This window comes from Hyaena hyaena, unplaced genomic scaffold (genome assembly GCF_003009895.1).
Source record: "Hyaena hyaena isolate Hyena2069 unplaced genomic scaffold, ASM300989v1 scaffold_1010, whole genome shotgun sequence".
NCBI lineage: Eukaryota > Metazoa > Chordata > Mammalia > Carnivora > Hyaenidae > Hyaena > Hyaena hyaena.
This window is the reverse complement of record NW_024081644.1, coordinates 403341-427441: the sequence shown is the minus strand read 5'-3', so window position 1 is coordinate 427441 and position 24101 is coordinate 403341. Positions and strand designations below refer to the sequence as shown.

The window sequence follows — 24101 nt, the reverse complement described above, 5'->3', positions numbered from 1 at the left end:
TTCTCTGGCAAATATATTTCTAGTGTTGAAAGAAAAATAGGTTTATCCTAGCTACATGATGGTAAAAACTCCAATCTCTTTCTTGATTCAACTTGCTCAACCATCAATGTTCATCAAGTACAATTAAGATTAGACTTTGTTTGGGACGCCTGGTGGCTCAGTCGGCTAAGTGTCTGATTTCGGCTCAGGTCATGATCTCCCGGTTCGCGGGTTCGAGCCCGGTGCCGGGCTCTGTGCTGACAGCTAGCTCAGATCCTGGAGCCTGCTTCAGATTCTGTGTCTCCCTCTCTCTCTGACCCTACCTTGCTCACGCTCACTCCCTCTCTCTGGGAAATAAATAAAAACTTTTTTTTTTTAATTTTAAAAGATTAAACTTTGCTTGCCATCGACCTTTATCCATCAATTTGAATATTACTGTCTTCAACTTTCATGGTCTTTGAATAAATCAGAATAATGATTTACATTATCAATAGGACTTGATAATATGAGTTAAATTCATTCTCCCTTGTGCTCAAAGCATCAATTTTCTTAACTTACAAAGCTGAAATTCTGGACCATGCTAAATTCACCAAAATCAAGGTCATATTGAGATGACAACATTCTCTGTTCTCTCCTACAAATATAAACCTATAAAATTTCAGCAAATAAGCATACAGCACCTTCACCAAGGGACACAGTAGTTAGCACCAAATGAGTACTATGCATTTATTTATTGACTGGATGAATCTATCTTAACAGTGCAGTGCTATTATTATGCTTAGCGATTATAAATGCAAGTCTAAGTTGTGAAGACATACATATTATGATAAAGAATGGTTCATAAAGAAGTATCTACAAAACAAAATGTTCCGGTAGCCAACGATTTTTGGAACTCCCTTAGCAGTAAGCAAACTCAGATATAAACTGAAGTAAAGTTTTTTATAGTTTTCTTGTATCCTATTTAATGTGAATATTCATATAATTTCTTAATGAGATAATGTGTTTAATTATAGGGCAAGGTCCCACTGGGGAGACAATACAACATGCTACATTATTTTTTAAAAACTATTTTTTTAAAAATCTAAATTCATACATTTATCTGGCCCCGAAGTTTCATGTAAGAGCTTGTGAGCCTACATCTTCTGTCACACAATCAAAGAAAAAAAGCTCCTATATATTTAAATAATACAGGATACCAAATCAAGAGGCAGAATGATGTAGAGGAGAGAACAGAGACTGAATCAGAGATGGGAACACATCTTGGTTTCAATGTCAATAAATATGTGAAATTTGCTGTATCATTCAGAACTTTAGTTTTTTTCTTTGTTAAAAGGGATGGGGGGGCTTAAAGTAATACTATAGGAAATAACATGAGATAAAATAAGTAACGATAATGACAGATTGTAGCTGCTATTGTTGCTATAATCATAATAATTGTTCACATTATCATATGACATGCTTACATTTCTGACCTCTTTCATTGTAGCAATAAAGGAAATGTTGCCTTTTTTTCTTTTCCCTTTCCTTTCCTTTCCTTTCCTTTCCTTTCCTTTCCTTTCCTTTCCTTTCCTTTCCTTTCCTTTCCTTTCCTTTCCTTTCCTTTCCTTTCCTTTCCCTTCTTTCCTTCCCTTCCCTTCCCTTCCCTTCCCTTCCCTTTTCCTTTTCCTTTTCCTTTTCCTTTTCCTTTTTCCTTCCTTTCTTTCCTTCCTTTCTTTTTTTGTGAGAGAGTGCCATCAGGGGAGAGGGACAGAGAATCTTAAGCAGGTAGACAGAATCCCCTCACCCAGTGAGGAGCCAGATAAGGGGTCAATCACACCACCCTGGAATCATGACCTGAATCAAAACCAAGAGTTGGACACTCAACCGACTGAACCACAAAGGCCTTCCAGGATATGCTTTTAATACTTGACCATTCAGAATCTTCAGACGTTTAGTAGTTCAAACTTTAAGAATTTTGATACAGGAGAAACAAATACACATTAAATACAGGTTACAAGCCAATGAGATTATTTGCACATTTTTAAAAGATAAATAAATTATTTGGATGACCACATGGGAGAACTAACAATTTTATTCACTTAATACTAAATATGCATTACATATTTCATACTAAATGACTATAATTGTCTTTACCTGGGAAGAGTAGGTATGGCCATCTGAACCACACATGGGGTTGGTATAGACCACAGGGCACTGCTTGCAGGTGGGCGATATGGGACCCCTCCATTGCTTGTGGCCCACTCCTGCATCCTTCACACTGTTAAAGCAACAACAGCAACAATAATCACACTTAGTTCATTTTTTAAATACATAAATTTATATTAACATCATGCCTTTTCTCCACTGTCATTTCAACTCTTTAAGATATATTATAACTAGTAAACTCCATTCTCATTTGCAATGTATTAATATGGTATTCTTCATTATAATATTCTATGTCATATATCAAGATATTCCCATAATAAAAGAACACATTCCTTTAAAGTATTCTGCTATCACATATAGACAATAATTATGTTTCATCATATAGAATTTTTGTTTTGACTTATAGTTGTGATGTGTTGTTGATAATCTCAGAAAATAGAAGCGAAATTTGCTTGGCAGTAAAGAACTATTCTATTAAAAACAGTAACAGAAAAGAACACCTAATTCACCAGGTAGACCCAAAGGGCCTGAAAATAAGAGAATCTTCTTTTGAAAGAAAATAGCAATAAAGAACTTTTCCAGCAATGACTAGAATTTAGAAAGCCAAATTAGTAGGTTTAGTGAAAGCCATTCCTCTTTTTACTGTGTGGAAACACTTCAAAATAGATCCATTAGGCTTTGATCTACAATAATCTGGGAAAACCCATTCTCTTCTGCTACCTACACATAGAATTATTTGTTTTTCCACTTTGATTAGACTACTTATTGCTCTGAATGTTTGTGTGAACAATTTACAAAGAGAGGATAAAATGTTTAAAAAGAAGCAAAGCAATAAAGAATCTATTAAAAATATTTAATACTCAGAAATCCTCTAGTAAATCAGTAGTCATTCATTATAATTGTTTATAGAGAGAATAATTTTATGTGTCTATCATGATAAGAAAAGATGTTTTACTAGAAACATTTTGCTTCCATTTGCTTTTCATTTCTATTCATGAATAAGTCAAGTTTACAAAAAATAATACCAAAATACTATTAAGAAATATGGTACTTATTTCCATTATAGGGAAAGAAGTTCAAACTATATGTTTCAAAGCTTGATAAAACTTAGATGGACATTGAGAAAAGATTTTTTATCCTTTCATCTCCTCCCCCTCAACCCTGCTTCTCTCAAAATTTTTCATGAAACTATCATAGCTCCAAGCACTTCTCTTTATTTTAAATTTGTCAATTTTGCCAAAAGAATACTTTAAAATTGTTCCTGGACACAGAGTTCATCTCATAAGAGATAAAATGGGAGGGGCACCTGGGTGGCTCAGCCCGTTGAGTGTCTGACTGTGGCTCAGGTCATGATCTCACGGTTCATGGGTTCGAGCCCCACGTCGGGCTCTGTGCTGACAGCTCAGAGCCTGGAGCCTGTTTCGGATTCTGTGTCTCCCTCTCTCTCTCTGACTCTCCCCTGCTCACGCTGTCTCTCTCTCTGACTCTCAAAAATAAATAAAAGATTTAAAAATTTTAAAAAAAGAGATAAAATGGGAAAATTAGCCATGCTACTCTTACTGATTAAATAGTTGGCACAAAATTCTAATGGGAATTATAACAATAACTGAAAAACTTGGAAAATTTCTCTATACTGCTGTTAAGACTTAAAATTACAAAAACGTATCAGAAGAAAATGAAAAAATAATCTATTTACACTGTTTTTTTCACATAGTATAATCAAAATAAAGCACAAAGTAATGCATGAAGATACTTTAGGAGAAATTATTACCAAGCTCAGGGTTCCTAACCAATAAAAAGTATTTTATTAGGCATGTGAGTGGGTCAGTCAGTTAGGTGTCTGACTTTGGCTCAGGTCATGATCTCACGATTTGTGAGTTGAAGTCCTGCATAGGGTTCTGTACTGACAGTTCAGAGCCTGTAGCCTGCTTCAGAGTCTGTGTCTCCCTCTCACTCCGCCCCTCCCCCCCACACAATAAATAAACATTAAAAATATATTTAAGTATTTTATAGAAGTAGCTGTATGATTTAGAGTATATGTACAAATGTGTATATACATATACTCTACATATTTCTATATTAATAAATTATAGAAACTAAAAGATTGTTATATTAATGACTTAGTTTATTATATATATTTTATGATTCATTAGATCTTTCATATTTAATTCAAATAATAAATATATCTAGAAGTAAAATCTTTTTAAAATTTAAAGATTTATGGGGCGCCTGGGTGGCTTAGTCTGCTAAGCGTCCGACTTTCGCTTAGGTCATGATCTCGCGGTTCGTGGGTTCGAGCCCCGCGTCGGGCTCTGTGCTGACAGCCAGCTCAGAGCCTGGAGCCTATTTCATAGTCTGTATCTCCCTCTCTCTCTGACCCTCCCCTGCTCACGCTGTCTATCTGTCTGTCTCTCTCTCCTAGAAATAAAAAAATAAAAAAATTAAAGATTTATTAGAAATTCTTGAAATAACTTTTTAAATAGTGAAATTGCAATGAACTTGTAAAACAGGTTTGGAGGTTAAAAAAAAACACTTTGGTTATCCTTATTTCCTTCAAAGCCAGCATTGCTCAACACGAAACACTTTCAAATTCCTAAAGTACATCAATAAGAATGATATTTTTTATTTACAGTTCATCCTGGTTAAAATTTGCTCAAGCATCATCCTTATAAACATTATTTATAATATTGCATACACTTGCACCAGGAGTTTGAGTAATATTTGATGCCAAACAATACCATCTCCTAAACCAGTAGAATATTTAGTTTTATTTATTTATAAATAAATGTATTAGATGAGGATAAGCTAACCAGAACTTATATTTTAATATATAATATCCATACCATAACACATGGTGAACAAGCAATGAATCATGAACATTTTCCTATACTCAGTAAACCCAAAAGAAATCCCTTAGCATTTTGTCATCATAAGACAGTCTTTATAAAATAAACTTTATATTTAACAAAATAGTCTAGAAAATATGGGCCTAAATTTGAAATTTGAGATTCTAAATATTATAGTTTCTATGTGTTCTTAAATCATCTCAAACTGTTTGATGTAATTCACACAGCAAGAATATTTGTTTATTTGATTACATTTTAACAATTTTCTTATAGATTTTATTTATTTTTGAGACAGAGAGAGACAGAACATGAGCGGGGAAGGGGCAGAGAGAGAGGCAGACACAGAATCCAAAACAGGCTCTGAGCTGCCAGCACAGAACCCGACGCGGGGCTTGAACCCACTAACCGCGAGATTGAAGTCGGACACTTAACCGACTGAGGCACCCAGGCGCCCCATACAAAGACAAATTACATTTTAAAGGGCAGGATAGAATATATTTTTTCTAGGCATGTACTAATGTTGGAATTATGGTACAAATACAAATTAATTTCTAGTAATCTTATCTGAATAAAAATATTCCTATAAATTCAAAAATCAATTAAAAGTGTACTAATTGGAATCACCAGATATACGCTAATAAAAGATGTATGCTTTTAAGGCTTTTTTTAAAGATGATTTTATACTTAAGTAATTTCTACACCCAGCATGGGGGCTCGAACTCACTATCTCGAGATTAAGAGTCACACACTCCACCAACACAGCCAGCCAGGTGCTCTAGGATGTACATTCTTTATTTCAAAAATCAAACATCTATAAATGAAATAATAAGGGATTTACATATGAAAACAAAATAAATAATATAACGATAAACACTCAGGGACAAATGAACTGCATTGTTAATAAAGGTTTTAAGAACTGAGTAATGCTGATCATTTCTAAAGGGAGGAGTTGGGCAAGACTTTGCATACATCTCATAGTAGAACATACATATGGTGCCCTTTAGTGCTGAGCAGTGCTCAACCTGGCAGCTAGCTGTTTGTCTACTCACTCTATTCACCATGGAAGACATTTTTTTTAAACAAATAGTTTATTGTCAACTTGGTTTCCATATAACACCCAGTGCTCATCCCCACAAGTGCCTGCCTCCATGCCCATCTCCTTCCTCTCCCCAAAATCCATCAGTCCTCAGTTTGTTCTCAGCATTCAAGAGTCTCTCATGGTTTGCCTCTCTCCCTTTCCCCAACTATTTCCCCTCTTCTTCTCCCCCTTGTTCCTCTGTCAAGTTCCTCCTAATCCTCCTATACGTGCAAACATATAGTATTGTTCCTTCTCTGCCTGACTTATTTCACTCAGCATAACACCCTCAAGGTCCATCCATGTTGCTACCCATGGTCAGATTTCATTCTTTCTCATCGCCATGTAGTATTGCGTCATATAGATAAACCTCCTGTTCTTGATCCATTCGTCCGTTGTGGACACTTAGGCTCTTTCCATGTTTTGGCTATTGTTGAGAGTGCTGCTATGATGCATAGGAGCACATGTACCCCAATGTTCATGGAAGACATTATTGAATTCTTGACTCTATTTTATCAAAGATATCATGTGATTCAGATTTTTTTTTTGGTTTGGCATCAGAATGCTCCTCAAAATTCACATTACTGACAATCTTGTCTATTAAAATATTTGTCTTGTTCTTAGGAAAATTAGTGAAGTAGATGAAAATTTCTAAGACTTAAGGTGGTATCTATGCAGTGTATGTAATATGTAAAAGTGGAGATTTTTTTTTGCTCGACTTTTAATTATATTTTGAAGGTCCTGTTTAGGGAAGAACAATCATGTTTCTAAGTGAGACACAAATTCATGGCATTCAATGTACAGACCAAGAGGGGCAAAGTGAAAGGCTTAGAAAAAGGCAGAGCTGGCTCAGGCCATCAGCATGACTGTCTGGCACTTTAGCAGGAGGAATGACAGGTAAGAAACCATCATAAACAAAAGTATCACTGGCATATTATTCTGTGTATTCTAAATATAAAATATTGTGAAACTTTGAAAGTATTTTAGTAGTTAATTATTTTGGTTATTTTTAAGTTTATTTATTTTGATTTTTAAATTAAAAAAATTTAATGTTAACTTTAAAAAATTAATGTTTTATTTATTTTTGAGAGAGAGATAGATACAGCATGAGCAGAGGAGGATCAGAGAGAGAGGGAGACACAGAATCTGAAGCAGGCTACAGGCTCTGAGCTAGCTGTCAGCACAGAGCCTGATGTGGGGCTCGAACCCACGAACCTTGAGATCATGACCTGAGCCAAAGTCTGACGCTTAACCGATTGAGCCACCCAAGTGCCCCTATGTTTATTTGTTTTGAGCGGGGAGGGGCAGAGAGAGAGGGAAAGAGAGAATCCCAAGCAGGCTCCATGCTATCCGTGCAGAGCTGGATGAGGGACTCAAACTCACAAACTAGGGATAATAACCTGAGCCAAAATCAGAAGCCAGACGCTTAAACAACTGGGCCACCCAGGCATCTCCCAGTTAATTATTTTGAATTATTCTCAAATAGGGCAATAAAATTTGCCCCCTTTAATGAAGTGCAAAGCTCAAGCTGCCTACAAAATTCTGAAGTTATTTAGAGATTACTCTTCCAATAGCAACTCTGCTAAAATGAACTTCTTAAAGGTCTACCTTTAATATAACTATTTTTCAAAATATATTCTTCAATTTTTGAAGATTAGAGTTAAAAATTTATTTACTGACTTTATCATGGCATCTTATATATGACCATAATCCTTCCCCTTAAAAAGCCGAAAAAAATTGTATTTTTGAACCCAAAGAAATGAAACAATTAAATGATATTCTATGATGCACAAAGTCAAGGATTTTGCTTGAAATCTTATTTAAATGTTCTACCATTTAGTCAGTAGGTTAGTTTCATACCAATATACCTGTTGTTATGTTGCTAGTAGCCGGGAAATTAAACTACCAAAAAGAATGTACACTATTGCTAATGCTCCTTTACAGGATTTACTCGGGAGCAGTTCAATTGAATCCACTTTTTATTACTGAGCTGTATCCTGTGCTCCTGAGTTACCTTTTACTCTGGTCTTCCCAGTGTAAAACTGGAAGCAGCAGTCATACACGAAAGCTCAACAGTCTTTTATTTCTCTAATGACTACAATGTTAATTACTGCTATATCTGTTTATTCAATTATAGTCTATTTGGGTCTCTGTTTAGTTAATCATTTTGCACATTTTAACAATATAATTTGAACACAATGTTCATGTTTTAAGATTTCCATTGATTTTCGATAGAGCACAAACGATGTTACCAAAATGGTTAGCAGAAAAAAAAAATCTCATTCCAATTTGATTTAATTTTTATACATGACCATGTTATTAATCATCTTGACAAGTCAGTAACCTTCCTCGGTCTTAATTTCTTCATTTATACAATGCTAAGCTCCATAAGTATGGATCATTTGATCTTGAACATTCTGTGAGTCTATAAATCTTTAATAAAATTACTTATACCAATGCACTCAAAAATTAGAGGCATAGGCAGTGCATATGGGCCATATGTTATGATTTTAGAACTTGACAGTGTTACCAAGTGAAACAAATATATCATTATGGTGTGAAGGAAGGCATTGAGTAGGGCAAGAGACAGATTGAAATGTTGAAGTTGCAAACTTCAGCTATTTCAAGGTAGCAAATGAAAGTGTGGAGGAAGCCCAGTCTTGTTATAACTATTGAAAGAGGGAAGATAAAGTATAGCTTTGTTTAAAGAAGCATGATTTCTACAAAAGTATACTAAGAATCAAATAACACTTGTATTACAGTATCACAAATCACCAACAAATCATAAAGATAAATAATATATGGTATTTATATTATCAATAATTGTGTATTTTCTAAAACTGTATTCTCTAAAACATGGCATGATGCATTGTAAATTTTCAGTTCTTTAGATCATAAATATGCAAGCAGAAATAAATACCAATTTTTTATGTATTTACCTCATATATAGGGAGTCAGCATTTAAGTCTTAGTTTCTTAAGCGTATTTGCTTCTTTCTATGTGCAGTTATATTAACTTTGTTTCAACAAAACAATTTTATTATATTTTGATAAAACAGGTACTTTGTGAGTATCTCAACTGAGGGAAGCCTGATGTGATGCATTTCTTGTCTGGTTAGTATACCCAGCATTTCAATTCCTGTGGGCAATCAGTTTTTTTTTTTTTTTTAAGTACTGCCACACTTGTGGAAAAATTATTGGTTATAACTCCAAGAAATGAAACTGCTCTTATTACTTCTTTTGCCATGGGCCTTAGAAAAGGACAAATGGTATTAGCAACGTGCAGGAAATTATCTTTTAGTACAATACAAATGCATGAATGTTTGAGAACCTTGTGCAGAACTTACTAATACTGTTGTGGCTGCTATTGGATTCGTATGATTTTTTGTACTGTACGTAACAGCAGTTTAAGGAATGAAGCAAGGCATAAGCAATCAATTTTAATTTAAATTAAAAAGACATATTTTAGAAATACAAAACAAGGATTCATTTATACTAGAAGACATTACTATGGCTACTAAACTATAAATATTATGTAAAAATAAGTTGGTGGGGCTTATGTTGCAATCTGAACAGAAAAATCTACGTGCTCCATATATTTTACAAAGAACTAAGATTCACAGAAAAAGCTCACTTATAGATGTATTTCAGAACTCTGTGATAGGAATAATTAATAAAAGATATCTTTAAAAATTATGCATAGCATAAATTGAATACATTCTAAAAACTGACTGTAGTAATAAATTTTCACCATGAACTGTATTTTCAACTCAACTTATATGAATCAGCAATGTTGCCAGAAAACAAACTAATCAATGATTTAAAAAGTATGTATTTTTACAGAACATAAAATCAAACATCAGAATTTAGACTTTAAGGAGACAAGGGTAATTTATAATGTCCCACACTTTTCTTTGAACACATCTTAAAATAATTTCTTAGAATTATATTACTACTTAAGTAGAATACAATTTAAGTGAGGCTAACAACTATAATTGAACGTAGATGTTACTAATACAACAAACCAATCAGCGAGGCTAATTTTCTATCAAAGAATGTTTCCCGGACTTTATTTGAAAGCTACGGTATCATCGCAAGATTGAAACCATGGACAAGTTATAATGATATTTTAATGATACAGTCTGTCAAGTAATTTTTATTTAGCAGTGAAAATATTCACAATTATTAAAGACATCAGCATATAACTTCAAAGTTCAAAATAGGTGTAACTATAAATTACACTTTAAGCTCTTTCTCAATCTAGCCCCCAGTGGACTGAATGAGTACTAAAAGTTCAAAATGTATAAAGTGTAGATGATATCAAATTCAGATTGTAGTGGTCTTCGTCCTTGATGTTTCCACATCCTTAATTTCAAACGTTATTTTAATTACTAAAGCCCTCTTCATTTAGCTATGGAAAAAGTATATTCAAATACAAAGGATCTCGAGTGTGTAAGCTTTAGTCATTTGGGGAGTTATTGCAGATTAAATATGTCCATGAATCTATTTTCAGCAAAATACAGAACAAAAGATTGGGAATTAATGAACTTATATAATAAATCAATCATCTAATTAACATGTAGGTATAAATGTATTCAATTGAAGGAAAGCTGGAAAGTTACTTTTTGTTGGGAAGACAATAAAATATCATAAAACATTTTAAGAAATAAATCAAGTATGGACACAAATTAAACGTTAAATTTTCATGTGTATTGATACCCTATTATGTGTTAGATACATATATTGCAGTATTTATTATTTTAGCAATCATATACAATATGTGTTATTCTACAAATTCTAAAGTTAGAAACAGAGGTTGAGAGAGCTTGATTATCTTGCTCAAGTGTCTCGTGCTTGTAATTATCAGATAAGGACTTCAAGTGGTCAGTTTTTTACTTTGTCACTAATGTTTTTCCTGACATAATGTGTATAAAAAGTTTCAAAGTCATGGAAAACCACATCCTATATTTCATATTTTTCTAGATCAGTTTCACTTAACAGTTGAAAAATGTTCAACACCAACACTATTTCTACCAATGTTGCATGGGGGTTCCTTTTTCTCCACATCCTCATCAATGCATGTTATTTATTGTCTTTTTGATTCTATGCCCATGAACTGAAAGAATTAATATTATTAAAATGTCCCTACTACCCAAAGCAATCTACAGATTCAATGAAATCCCTTTCAAAATACCAACAGCATTTTTCACAGACCTAAACCAAATAATACTAAAATTTGGTTGGAACTACAAGAAACCCAAAATAGCTAAAGAAATCTTGAAAAGTAAGAAGAAATCTGCAGGTATCACAATCCTGGATTTCAAGAAATACTACAAAGCTGTAGTAATCAATACAGTATGGTACTGGCACAAAAATAGACACATAGATCAATGGAACAGAATAGACAACCTAGACACAAACTCACAATTATATGGTCAATTAATCTATGTCAAGGGAGGTTAAAATAGGCAATAAAGATTTTTTTTTTTAAGTAAATGTTGCTAGGAAAAGTAGAGAGCTACATGCAAAAGAATCCAACTGGGCCATCTTCTGACATCATACACAAAAATAAACTCAAAATGTATGAGAGAGCTGGACATCAGACTTAAAACCATAAAAATCCTAGAACAGAACACAGGCAGTAATTTCTCTGACATCAATCATAGCCACATTTTTCTAGATATGTCTGCTGAGGCAAGGTAAATAAAAGCAAAAATATACTCTTGAGACTACACCAAAGTAGAAAACTTCTTCACAGCAAAGGAAACAAAAAAACAAAAAGGAAGCTTAGTGAATGGGAGAAGATATTTGCAAATGGTATTATCCAATAAGGGGTTAATATCCAAAATCTATAAAGAACTTGTACAACTCAAAACAAAAATGTATTTTTTTAAAATATTTTTTTATTTATTTCTAGGAGAGAGAGACAGCGCGAGCAGGGGAGGGTCAGAGAGAGAGGGAGTCACAGACTGCAACAGGCTCCAGGCTCTGAGCTGGCTGTCAGCACAGAGCCCGACGCGGGGCTCGAACCCACGAACCGCGAGATCATGACCTGAGCGAAAGTCGGACGCCCAACCAACTAAGCCACCCAGGCGCCCCCACAAAAATGTATTTTAATTAAGAAAAATTCTTTTGATCCTTTTTGTTTTTCTAAGCAGAAGGAAATATTTTTTAGCTACTCTTCAACAAATAGAACTGACAGCTTTTGCAGAAGCATTTGATAATTAAATACCATATTTTATTTAAGAAAATAGTCACTAAAATTCATTCAAAGTTCAGAGAAGGAAAACACCTTTTTCTTCATGTGTCAGCTTTATAAAAGTCATGGATATTGACCTCTTCCTTGCTTAAAGCTTCATTGGAAAAGGAAAGCTATAGAAACAAGAAAGGAGAAAGGAACTCCCATGTTTTGTTTGAGTCTGATTTATAGGCTGAGAAAAAGGGTAAGAGTACAAAACCTTCACTATGCATTAGCTCTTACATTATCTCTTATTTTTCAGGTTAAGTAATTAGTAAAATTAAAAAGAAAGTTTGGAGTTGTTGACTCCATAGTATCTTCCTCTCCAACAGATTTCATTCAGTTCCTGTCCTGTAAGCATGTACTTGTAAGCATGTGTGGGACTCTTCTAATGTAATAAGGAATAGAATCAGATATGCCAAAGAAGGGGTGCTTGAGTGGCTAAGTTAGTTAAGTGTCTGACTTTGGCAAGTTCATAATCTACACTTCCTGAGTTCAAGCCCTGCATCTGGCCCTCTGCTGTAGCAGAGCTCACTTTGGATCCTCTATTCCCCCCTCTCTCTCTGCCCCTGGTTCTCTCTCTCAAAGTAAATAAATAAACTTAAAAAAATATGCCAGAAAAGAATATTTTCCTCAAGAAGCAACATCAATAATGTGTACAATACTGAACAGGTTATCAGAAATGCCTTTTTAAAACAGTTACATTTTAATGTATAATGTATTATTACTCATAGTTACAGCTACTTACCATGTCTTAGGAACTGAATTAGGCATTATTGCAACACTACTACTAGCTAACACAATAACTTGTCATCCTCTAACCTATCAATAGTAGCTATTTACCTTTCTAAATATTGTTTTTTGACTTACTCATAGATATACCTTATAATATGTCCAGAAAGTATTTTGCAATCTGGAAGTACCAGGTGGGAGAGTCATTAAATTCATGAAGTTCAGAATTTGGAGGAAAAAAAAAAGATAATCATAGCTTGTAGTGAGGTTTTCCTATGGTCCAAAAAGTAATAAGGACAATTTAGAGCTTATCTGGCAACTTCCTACTAACTTTGAGGTCACAACTCTGATGTCAAAATATTTTCCGACTCCCTCAGCACATGTTCACCACCTGTTTGGTGTCCTACAGGCTCCTTTTGTAACTTAGACATTTTATTTAATTATCAAGTATATTCTTTTTCACAAGTTTATTTAAGTAATCTCTACGCCCAACATGGGGCTTGAACTCCTAATAGTGAGATCAAGAGTTGTAAGCTCTTTGACTCAGCCAATCAGGTGCCCCTTATCAGTTGAATTTTAACAGCTATCCATATGCTTATCATTCTCATTTAACCCCTCCTTTCTCATGCTCTCCTAGTTCTGAGTCTGTATTTTAGTCCTATGACAATTACTAAACATGGTTGTGCCTGATACCCACTCCTTTCCTGCTTCTGCTATTTCTCCTAGCTCCAAGTTTGGGAGATAATGAGCCACTTACAGTCTACCTTTCGTGGCCTACAAAATAATTCTAACTTCTGTTGAGTCCCACCATTTGTAAACAAGCAGCTGGGCAGCCAGAGAGGTTATCTCCATCGCCTCTGGGACTGTATATAAATTGAATATAAGCACAGCATCCTCTGGAGAAACCCTAGTAAAACATTTTGACCTATGTGCAGTTCACTCACTCACGTTCCTGCTTTTCTTTTGGTTAGATCATACTTCTAGAAATACAGTTTCCAAAATTTGGGAATGTATTTTTTTCCTATGTTTGCTGTAATACATTATTAAAAACTTTCTGGTTTAAGACAACAGAAGTTTGGAGCGCCTGAGCGGCTCAGTCGGTTAAGCATCTGACTTCAGCTCAGATTATGATCTCAAGATTCCTGGGTTTGTGGTTTTGTTTTGTTTTGTTTTGTTTCTACTTTAAATGGTTCTTTATTCATAAACTAGATGCAAGTTTTTAAAATTTACTGCACATTGTCAAATAAATTTGCAATGAAAAATAAAACCTCAAAAAACAAAGCATGCCAAATGTGCAGCTGTCAATCTGCTAGCCATCAGGTTATTAAAGAATTGGGCTCTCTGCTGACAGCTCGCGGAGCCTGGAGCCTGCTTCAGATCCCGTGTCTCCCTCTCTCTCGGCCCCTCCCAAGCTCATGCTCTGTCTCTGTCTCTCTCAAAAATAAATAAACCTTTAAAAATTAAAAATAAAATAAAAAAACAACAGAAGTTGAATCTCTCATAATTATGGAGGTCAAAAGTCAAAACCAGTTTTCCTGAATTAAAATAAAAATATTGGCAGAAATAGACTCTCTTGGGAAACTCTAAGTGGTGACTATCTTTCCTTGGCTTGTGATCCATCTTTCTCTACTCCTTCTTCACAGGGTCTTCCCCCTTGTGTCTGTGTCAAATTCACTGTCTCTCTCTTAAAAGGACATGTTGTGATTCCATTTAAGGTCCACTCCAATAATATAAGATTACTTCCTCCTCTCAAGATCGTTAACTTAATCACATTTTTTCCCCATCTAAGGTAATATTCACTCTTTTGTCATAAAAGACAATACCAATTCTGGGAATTAGGATATGGACATATGTTTGTGGCAACCATTCAGGCTACTAGAGGAAGGATACTTGCAAGAAGAGGTATTTTATCTTTTTCACAACAAAGGAGTTGTAATAATGGAGTTTCTGGTTTAGAGAGATGTCTTACTCATTCCTATGCAGGCATTCACATTGAGAGTGTGTTTTGACCTATGATTACTCTAATGAGCCCCTTTACATCTAAAGAAGAAACGTATGGTACATGGGAACATCTTGGGACTTACATACTGTCCTTCAAATATCACAAGGCTGCCTTAGTCTGCAAATATGTCCTTCATCTTAACCAAAACCAAAACAAAAACAAAAAAGCAAAAACACTCTCAGATCTAATTTATTCTTCAGTGAGTAGAGAACAGTTCTGGTCTTCCCAATCTATGTGCGTTAAACTCACCCTCTGTGTCAGTGAATTATGCCATCATTTTTATATTTCACTTTACTTTTGTTAGGGAAACTGAGTGCTAGAGTTGTGAAGAGTGGAAAATGATAAAGTTGCTATTTCATAGTTAAACAATAAAAACAACAGCCCATATCAACGTGTTTCATCTGACTTAAATTTAATTGGCAGAAGAACAACTGATAAAGGTAATGGGGACTTCCTTCCTTCCTTCCTTCCTTCCTTCCTTCCTTCCTTCCTTCCTTCCTTCTTTCTTTCTTTCTTTCTTTCTTTCTTTCTTTCTTTCTTTCTTTCTTTCTTTCTTCTTTCTGCATTTAGGAGTAGTCACTGGGGACAAGTTGAAAGAGAGTAGTTAGGTGGACTAAGTGTCATGTGATAGGAAATAATATATTTCCATGACATGCAGGGTTGACAGGAGAGAAGCCATTGCATTACACCAGGAATCTCTGTTCATCTTTTCCAAAACTTTACACATGCTCTCTTTTCTTTCTATGAATCTTTTCACATTTTAAGCACAATTCCTCTTTCTTTCTCCAGTACGCTTCACTGAGCCTGGAACAAAGTAAGTAGTCAGTAAATTTCATTGAATGGGTGTGTGAAAGAAAGCAAACAAGAAAGAAAGCAAAAAGAGGAAGGGACCAGGAGAGGGAATAGGACTCCCTGGTTGAACACTAAGGGTGATTCCTATTTTCTTATCTTAGGTCTATGTGTACTTAAGAAGCAGAAATTCTAGGGGTGTCTGGGTGGCTCAGTCAGTTGAGCATCTGACTTTGGCTCAGGTCATGATCTCGCCATTCCCGAGTTCAGCCCTGTGTTGGGCTCTCTGCTGACAGCTCAGAGCCTGTAACCTGTTTCAGATTCTGTGTCTCCCTTTCACTCTCTGCCCCTTCATCGCTCATGCTCTGTCTCCCTCTCTCAAAAAGTAAACATAAAAAAAAGCAGAAATTCTACAGCATTATTTTCTTACTAGACAAACTTGCTTTAAATTATTTGCAAAGTAAGTCTTTGTTAAAAGTCACATGGCTTGCCATATTACTCAGCCATGAAAAAGAATGAAATCTTGCCATTTGTTAACAATGTGGATGGAGCTAGAGTTTATTATGCTAAGTGAAGTAAGTCAGTCAGAGAAAGACAAATACCATATGATTTCACTCATGTAGAGCTAATAAAATATAGATGAAGATATGGAAAGAGTGGAAAAAGAGAGAAGCAAACCATAAAAGACTTTTAACAATATAAAAAAATTGAGGGTTGCTGGAGGGGAGGTGAGGGGGGTAGATTAAATAGGTGATGGGCATTAAGGAGGCACTTGTGATGAGCCCTGGGTGTTGTTATGTAGGTGATGATTCGCTAAATTCTACTCCCGAAAACAATGTTACACCACATGTTAACTAACTAGAATTTAAATAAAAATTTGGAAGTGAAAAAAATGAATTTAATTAAAGAATTTTAATTTAAAAAATCAATTAAAATTAATTTTAAAATTTTATTTTAAAAATAAGTAAATGATTGAAATACTGAAAAAAATTAAAAGCCAGTAAATTCGGAACACCTGGGTGGCTCAGTTCGTTAAGAGGTTAAGTGTCTGACTTGATTTCAGCTCAGGTCATGATCCCAAGTTTGTGAAATTGAGCCCCAAGTTAGGCTCTGCACTGACGGCGGGAACCTGCTTAGGATTCTCCCCCACCCCTAAATCTCTGCCCTTCTTCCACTCACTCTCAGACTCTCCCTTGCTCTCTCAAAATATAATAAATAAACTTTTTAAAAAGTCAGTCAATTTGAATAGAATAAAATAATAAAATTGGTTCTGAATTGAAACAAGTCTTATTTTTCCTACCAATTATTTATACTATAAGATAGGATAAAGAAACATGACAAGGGTATTTTACATTATTTCCCTCAGCATTTTCCATCTATTGATGACTCTTTTTTTAACATGTTCTCCACCGCTAATCTAGGAAGCAAGCATCAGGAAAGGAACAACTTGGCTCTTTACAATGAATGGTGAAGAATGATTTATATAGGCATCTTCTTTTCAACAATACCTTAACTCTTAAAAACATTTCAAATATACTGCATTTTTTTTTGTTTCTCACTTAACTTTTTAGAATAATAAAATCGATTTAATCTACAATCTCATGCTAATTTCCTTTGACAGATACTTTGCCACAGTCTCTCTTGCCCTTCTGACAGCTTATTTTCTTTTCTTCTTTCTTATTTTCTTTTCTTCTTTTCTTTTCTTTTCTTTTCTTTTCTTTTCTTTTCTTTTCTTTTCTTTTCTTTTCTTTTCTTTTCTTTCTTTTCTCCTTCCTTCCTTCCTTCCTTCCTTCCTTCCTTCCTTCCTTCCTTCCTTCTTTTTGACCAATTTAAAGGCAATAAAACATACAGCAAAGAGCACTCTACATTTCCCAAGTCCCCCATTAGTGCTGCCTTCAAGGCAGCATTGATTAGCCATCAATGATGGCTAATGATTTATCATGTTTACTGTTATTTTACTGACCAAAGCCTGAAAAGTGCAATTGCTGGGCTGATTAAAGGTTTGTGAATCTTTAGCATCGGGTCACATGGATCACAAGACCAAGATAAACTGGCCTGAAAGAAGCTTTTCTGAAAGTTGGTCACTATCTTTCTGTATTGAAGAGAAGGTCAAATGCGTAGCCTACTCTTCTGCAATGCAACTGTAGACTTTCGATGAAATAATATTTGTCTACTCTGTGTTTCTTTTTGGAAGTTTATTTTCTTGGGTTTCTTTTGTTTATTTTTGTTTGCATTGGTATGATAAAAGTCAAACTTGAATTACTTAGAATATGGTTGTAAACAGCAAAGAAGCCTTTGGCTTATTTTGATCCTATTGGCATATTATCCAGACATCCAAGTTTAGAGAAGGAATTATGCTGTAGATTGTAGCATGGAAGATTGGCAAGCATTGAGGTTGTATGCTGAAGCTCCCACATTGGATAAGTATTAATTTATTTACAGTTTTATTTTATATATATGTCCTTTCCAGTATTCCTGAGTTTTTAAAATTACTTTCCAATGATAGACCAAATATACCATTATAGTAATACTGTCCCACAATCTTCAATGGATATAAATAAAGATCCATGTTTATGTACTACTATGGCTTTTGTAGGAAAGGGAATTCTATAAACATGCTTATAGTACGAGTCTTATCCTTACCTGAAGAGAAGAAAGAGAGCTTCCCGTTACGAAAGAATACCTTTCTTGGTTTAATAGGTGCATAATAAATTAATTTTTATTGTGTCATACCACTGAAACTTGAGAGTAAATCTGCTAAACATAATATTTGCCATACATAACAGATATTTAAAGCAATATAGGCAGTAATATCTAAAATAGATCTCATTTTAACATAGACAAAAAAGAAAAGGGTAGAAAGTAATTCCTAATCTTCTTAATTTCAAGCCAGACATCAACTCAACAATTCTAAGTACAATTTATTTAAAAAAATAATTATTAACTTCTCTAAGTTCCCTAAGTCTAGAACTGCAATCCTGGACTTAAAAGTGTGAAGAAATAAAGAAAGCAGAAATATCATTCTCAGCAAAATATACACTGAAGTCAATGTCATGCTTGTGAATTTCTTAATATGCAAGATGAGGGCTTCAAAATCCATTCTATTTTAAGATAACTAATATAAATCACATTAAGGCATTAAACTTTTTTAAAAATAATTCACGTTAAGCAAGGGTGCAAGTATATCTCAATCCTCCTGAGAAATCATCTACCATTTTTCTTCCTCAAATTACATACATAAATTTCCACAACCACTTGAGTGAACGATTAGTAGACAGATTTCTTTTCAAAGTTTAGAGATTTTTTTTATGGGAAGATTATTGTTCGAACAACGTCTCTATCATTGTCATCAAGAGAAAATAAATTATGATATAAAAATCCCTAAATTTTACAAACCCTTAGATTGGAATGGAATGCAGATGTTGAATAATTGGTGAAGCTTTGCTAAATATAGAACATGAGAAGAAATTAAAGTGCAGCTTATGAATTATTCATTGAGTTTTGTATTCAACAACCATGAGAACCCTGTGGGTTCATAGGATCCTGTCGGCATACTCAGAGCCGCACAGCATGCATGGCTACAGCTGCAGAACTTCGGTTTTCTTGAGGATATGAGGAAAATTATACATCTTTTAACAGAAAATTGTCACCTTTGGCATTTTCTTCAGGCTACATTCTCCAGATACCATTTGAAATAACTTTGTGGAAAGGTTTGAGATCTGTTCTCTCTAATGAACTCTTTGAACCCAGCTTTCAGACTTCTATTCTTGACAGAATTTTAAAATGCTGCCTTCATTTCCATGCAACCTAACTGCTGGGAAGGGATATTTTAACTTCTGCACTTTCCCTATGACCTCTGACCTCTTCCCCAAAGGTGCAGCAGAAGAAATTAACAACAGGCATTTATGTCATAATTATTTGCACTACAAAAATAATTCTCAACTTTTAATAATTTAGTAACTAATGAACTGTTCCCTCAAAGTCTGGAAAATACCCTCCTGGATTATATTTAGAGAGGTGATAGCCCTATTTAACAGACATATATAATTTTTTCCAATTTTAAATACAGTTCTAATAAGACATTACATTTGCCACTTATAATACAGTGCTTATAAAATATAAAATCAGAAATCTGTTGTATTTCAAACACCAATTATGAAGCAGCAGAAAATGAAATCAAGCAATTGATCTCATTTAAAATTGTACCAAAAACCTTAAGATACCTGAGAATAACTCTAATCAAAGTGGTAAAAGATCTGTACTCTGAAAACAATAGAAAATGTATGAAGGACATTGAATAGGACATAAATGGTAAAACATCACATGATCACTGATTGGAAGAACAAACGTTGTTGAAATATCAATACTACCCAAAGCAATCTATACATTTAATGCAACTTTTATAAAAATACCGCAAGAATTTTGCAGAGATAGAACAAGCAATCTTAAAATTTGCATGGAAACGCAAAAGACCCCATATAGCCAAAACAATCCTGAAAGAGAAAAGTAAGGCTGCAGGCATTATGATTCTGGACTTTAAGCTACTACAAAGCTGTAGTCATCAAGACATCATGATACTGGCACAAAAAAAGACACAAGATCAATAGACCAGAATAGATACTCCAGAAATGTATCCATTATTATATGGTTAACTAATCTTTGACAAAGCAGGAAAGAATATCCATTGGAAAAAAGACAGTCTCTTCAACAAATGGTGCTGGTAAAAGTAGACAGCTATTTGCAAAAGAATGAAACTGTGACCTTTCTTATAACTTACACAAAAATAAATTCAAAATGGATGAAAGACCTAAATGTGTATAAATGTGTATATATATATATACATATATATATATAAAATTCACATGGGTTATCTATATCCCATATATACGGATAGATAGATAGATAGATAGATAGATAGATAGATAGATGAATAGATGTTGCTGTGTGTGTGTGTACATATATCACATCTTTATTGATGAACATCTGGGCTCTTTCTGTAGTTTGGCTATTGTTGATAATACTGCCATAAATATTGGTCTGCAAGTATTCCTCCAAATCTGTATTTTTGTATCTTTTGGGTAAATACCTACTAGTGAAATTTCTGGATCATAGAGTAGTTCTATTTTTAACTTTTGGAGGAACCTCCATACTGTTTTCCACAGTGGCTGCACCAGTTTGCATTCCCACCAACAGTGAAGGATGGTTCCCCTTCCTTAGCATCCTCGCCAACACCTGTTGTTTCTTATGTTGTTAATTTTAGGCATTCTGACAGGTGTGAGGTGATATATCATTGTTGTTTTGATTTGTATTTCCCTGATGATGAGTGAAGTTGAACATATTTTCATGTGTCTGTTAGTCATCTGGATGTCTAGTTTGGAAAATTTTTATTCATGTCTTCTGGCTATTTCTTAACTGGATTATTTGTTTTTGGGGAGTGTTGACTTTGATTTGTTCTTTATATATTTTGGATACTAACTCTTTATTGGATATGTCATTTGCAAATATCTTCTCCCAATAGGCTGCCTTTTAGTTTTGTTTTTCCTTTCAAATGTAGAAGTTTTTTATCTTGATGAAGTCCCAATAGTTAATGTTTGCATTTATATATATTAATTATACAGTGCAATATATATTAATATATTTTTCATATATATAACATACATATTATATAATATATATATATTTTCTTCCTTCTCTGCAGTCTGCTTCTTTTCAAGCTGGTTGATGATTTCATTACATCTGTCAAGAATCTTCTGTTTGATCGCATCATTCTTATTGTCTTAAAGTTTCTAGCTTGTCTCTAGATTGAACATTCTGTTCATATGTGAAAGTAGAAAAATTTGGAATAATTTCATTTCAAGTTTTGCAGTGTGTAAGTCCCTTAATATAGGTGTAACGTGGCCTGTGGCAGTGGTTGCTAAGTTCCCTAAAGAAAGATTCAATATGTATTTCATAGCTGCAAGTCACACACACACAAAAAAGAATGTCTAATAAGAGGCTCAGATAGGCACTGTGGGATTCATTATGTGCAGAAATAGTACAGGAAGGTACTAAAGACTTTCTTTTGTAATAGCAGTTTGCAACTTTGACTAGTAAAAATATCCTATAAAGTTAATACAAAAACAAACAAACAAAATCCTTTTTGGACTCACATTTGATAGTCAAACGTTTACATTGGTTCATTAAACATTATATAATGATTAAAATCAACTTTTGATTCTGTTAGTCATAACATTTTGGAAAAGTGATGGCAGTATTTCATGTTGTGTATGCAATATGTGATATTACCTTACATTAACTCCATTGCCTCTCAGGCATTCATTGCCATCTAGTTAAACAATTCTGAAGGAAGAGATCCTGATCATGAAATAAAGTGAATAAATCTTCACTTTATTCCCAGAAATGTCAAAGTGTTTCAGGAATTGAATTGCTGTGACTCTTTTCTTTCCTAATTGTGTCCACATTGTAGTAGATGCAGGGTAATTGCTAATCAACTCATTAAATCAGTCTTGGCTTGTTTGTTTGTGTGTTTTTTTTTAATCTTTTTTTCTGAGCTAGGATCTTCCTCAGAAAATTTTAATATGATAGATTGAAGGAACATAGATATTTCAATAGTTTGAAAATCCTTACAGTGAGGCTGTGAATCCTGGTAAACTTTTTCTTTTTAGAAATGTGCCATTTCTATGTAATTTCTTTCTAAAATAAGAACTCTTTCTTTTCAAATACCTGTTTAGTTCCTGAGACCTCTTGGTATGTGTTGGTTCATTTAAACACAATAGCAAGATTTATATTACTTCACTTTCTCAACTGGAATATAAGGGATTTCATAAGAATATGCTTTTCCCTTCAAGTTGATCCCCAAACCACACCCAGCTTAACTTACTAGTCTAAGTGAATGTAAGACCATAGTTCTCAAAAGATTTCAATATAACATTTGCAAATGTTTAATGTATAAGGTATACATCAATCAACAGAGTGAGAAAAATAATCTTTCCTATGTCCACACCTCAGATGCACAGTGACTGCTGACCAATATCAATAGTCTGTTAAGAACTTTTCATTTAAACAATGACAAACTAAAAGGTTTCAATGAGGAATTATGCTCTTTTGGGACTCTTCCTAATAAATTACTAGCTCTCTTATTCCTTAATTCTACACACTAGTTTTGACTTAATCTTTTTACTGCTAGATACATTTGAGTGATTTTCATTAGAAAAATTTTTCCAGAAAATGACTGCCTTTTCAAAAGTAAAGTAGTTTGCAATATAATTATGGAGAAAATATATGTTTTTCTTTTCTCAAAACAATTGGAATAGAGGGGAGGAAAGACAGTAAATATTAAGCCATAAACACAAAGTAATAAGTGCTTACATATATAAAAGCTGTCAATATACCTTATTTACTATTTATGCTATATTTGTGTAGATTTTTATAAACCAATATTAATTATAGTGCTTATTATTATAAGCAACAAGTATATTTGTTGCATGCAGAAAGCAGCTATTTTTACAAAGTTGACACAGTCCTATTTAATATTCTCTCCTTGTAAAAAGGGACAATGACAGCCATAGTTCGATTGACAGCTCTTTAATAATTCTGCTGGCACCATAAAAATGAAAAAAAGAAAAGCAGCCTTTCAAGAGAGAGATAAATCAAAGAGAAAAGACTAAAAAAAAATTACTGCATTATGAAAAGGTCAGACACTTAGATTAACAGAGAAGGCACTTATGGAAAACATTTGCATTTCCTGTCAAGTGATCATAAGATGAAGTATAGACAAGAAAGTTAACATGCATTATCCTATAAGACATGCTTCCATGAGATTTATTTTTGCCCTCAAATATCATTTATTTGATAAGATTTTGTTAAGATTACTTTTTAAAATCTCTAATTAGTTATGCACTAAATACAAATATGCCAACTTGTCACTTGCCAAAGAGAGTAAATGAGCCGTTTTAGGGATTCCATTAATGTCTTATATAGATATGCACACACAAACACACACATACACACACACACAGGTCTTTCTATATTCATATGTATTATGAGTATTTTGTATTGCCTTTAGCCCTGTAATTGAAATATCATTTAAAAATAATCCATTGTTGCACATAAAAATAATTTATATTGCATTAACTTATGTGATATTTAATATCCATCCACAAAATTTAACTTTGTTTATGATCAGGTTATCCCCACTAGGAAATAAACTCCCTCAGAACAGATATTTCTACACATTTTATTCAGTTGTATATTCCCTGTAACTAGAATATTCCCTAATGTATAAGTACTCAAGAAA

The 24101-nt window shown here is 33.8% G+C and overlaps 1 protein-coding gene across 2 annotated transcripts in view; it reads right to left on the bottom strand.

Moving 5' to 3' along the window:
* SPOCK3 (SPARC (osteonectin), cwcv and kazal like domains proteoglycan 3) overlaps positions 1-24101 on the bottom strand; it is a 472976-nt gene that overhangs the window by 164918 nt on the left and 283957 nt on the right. For both annotated transcript variants that reach the window (XM_039221777.1, XM_039221778.1), the window contains one exon: positions 2113-2236. In XM_039221777.1, the coding sequence (XP_039077708.1) occupies positions 2113-2236 (124 nt within the window). The remainder of the gene's footprint in view (positions 1-2112; positions 2237-24101) is intronic.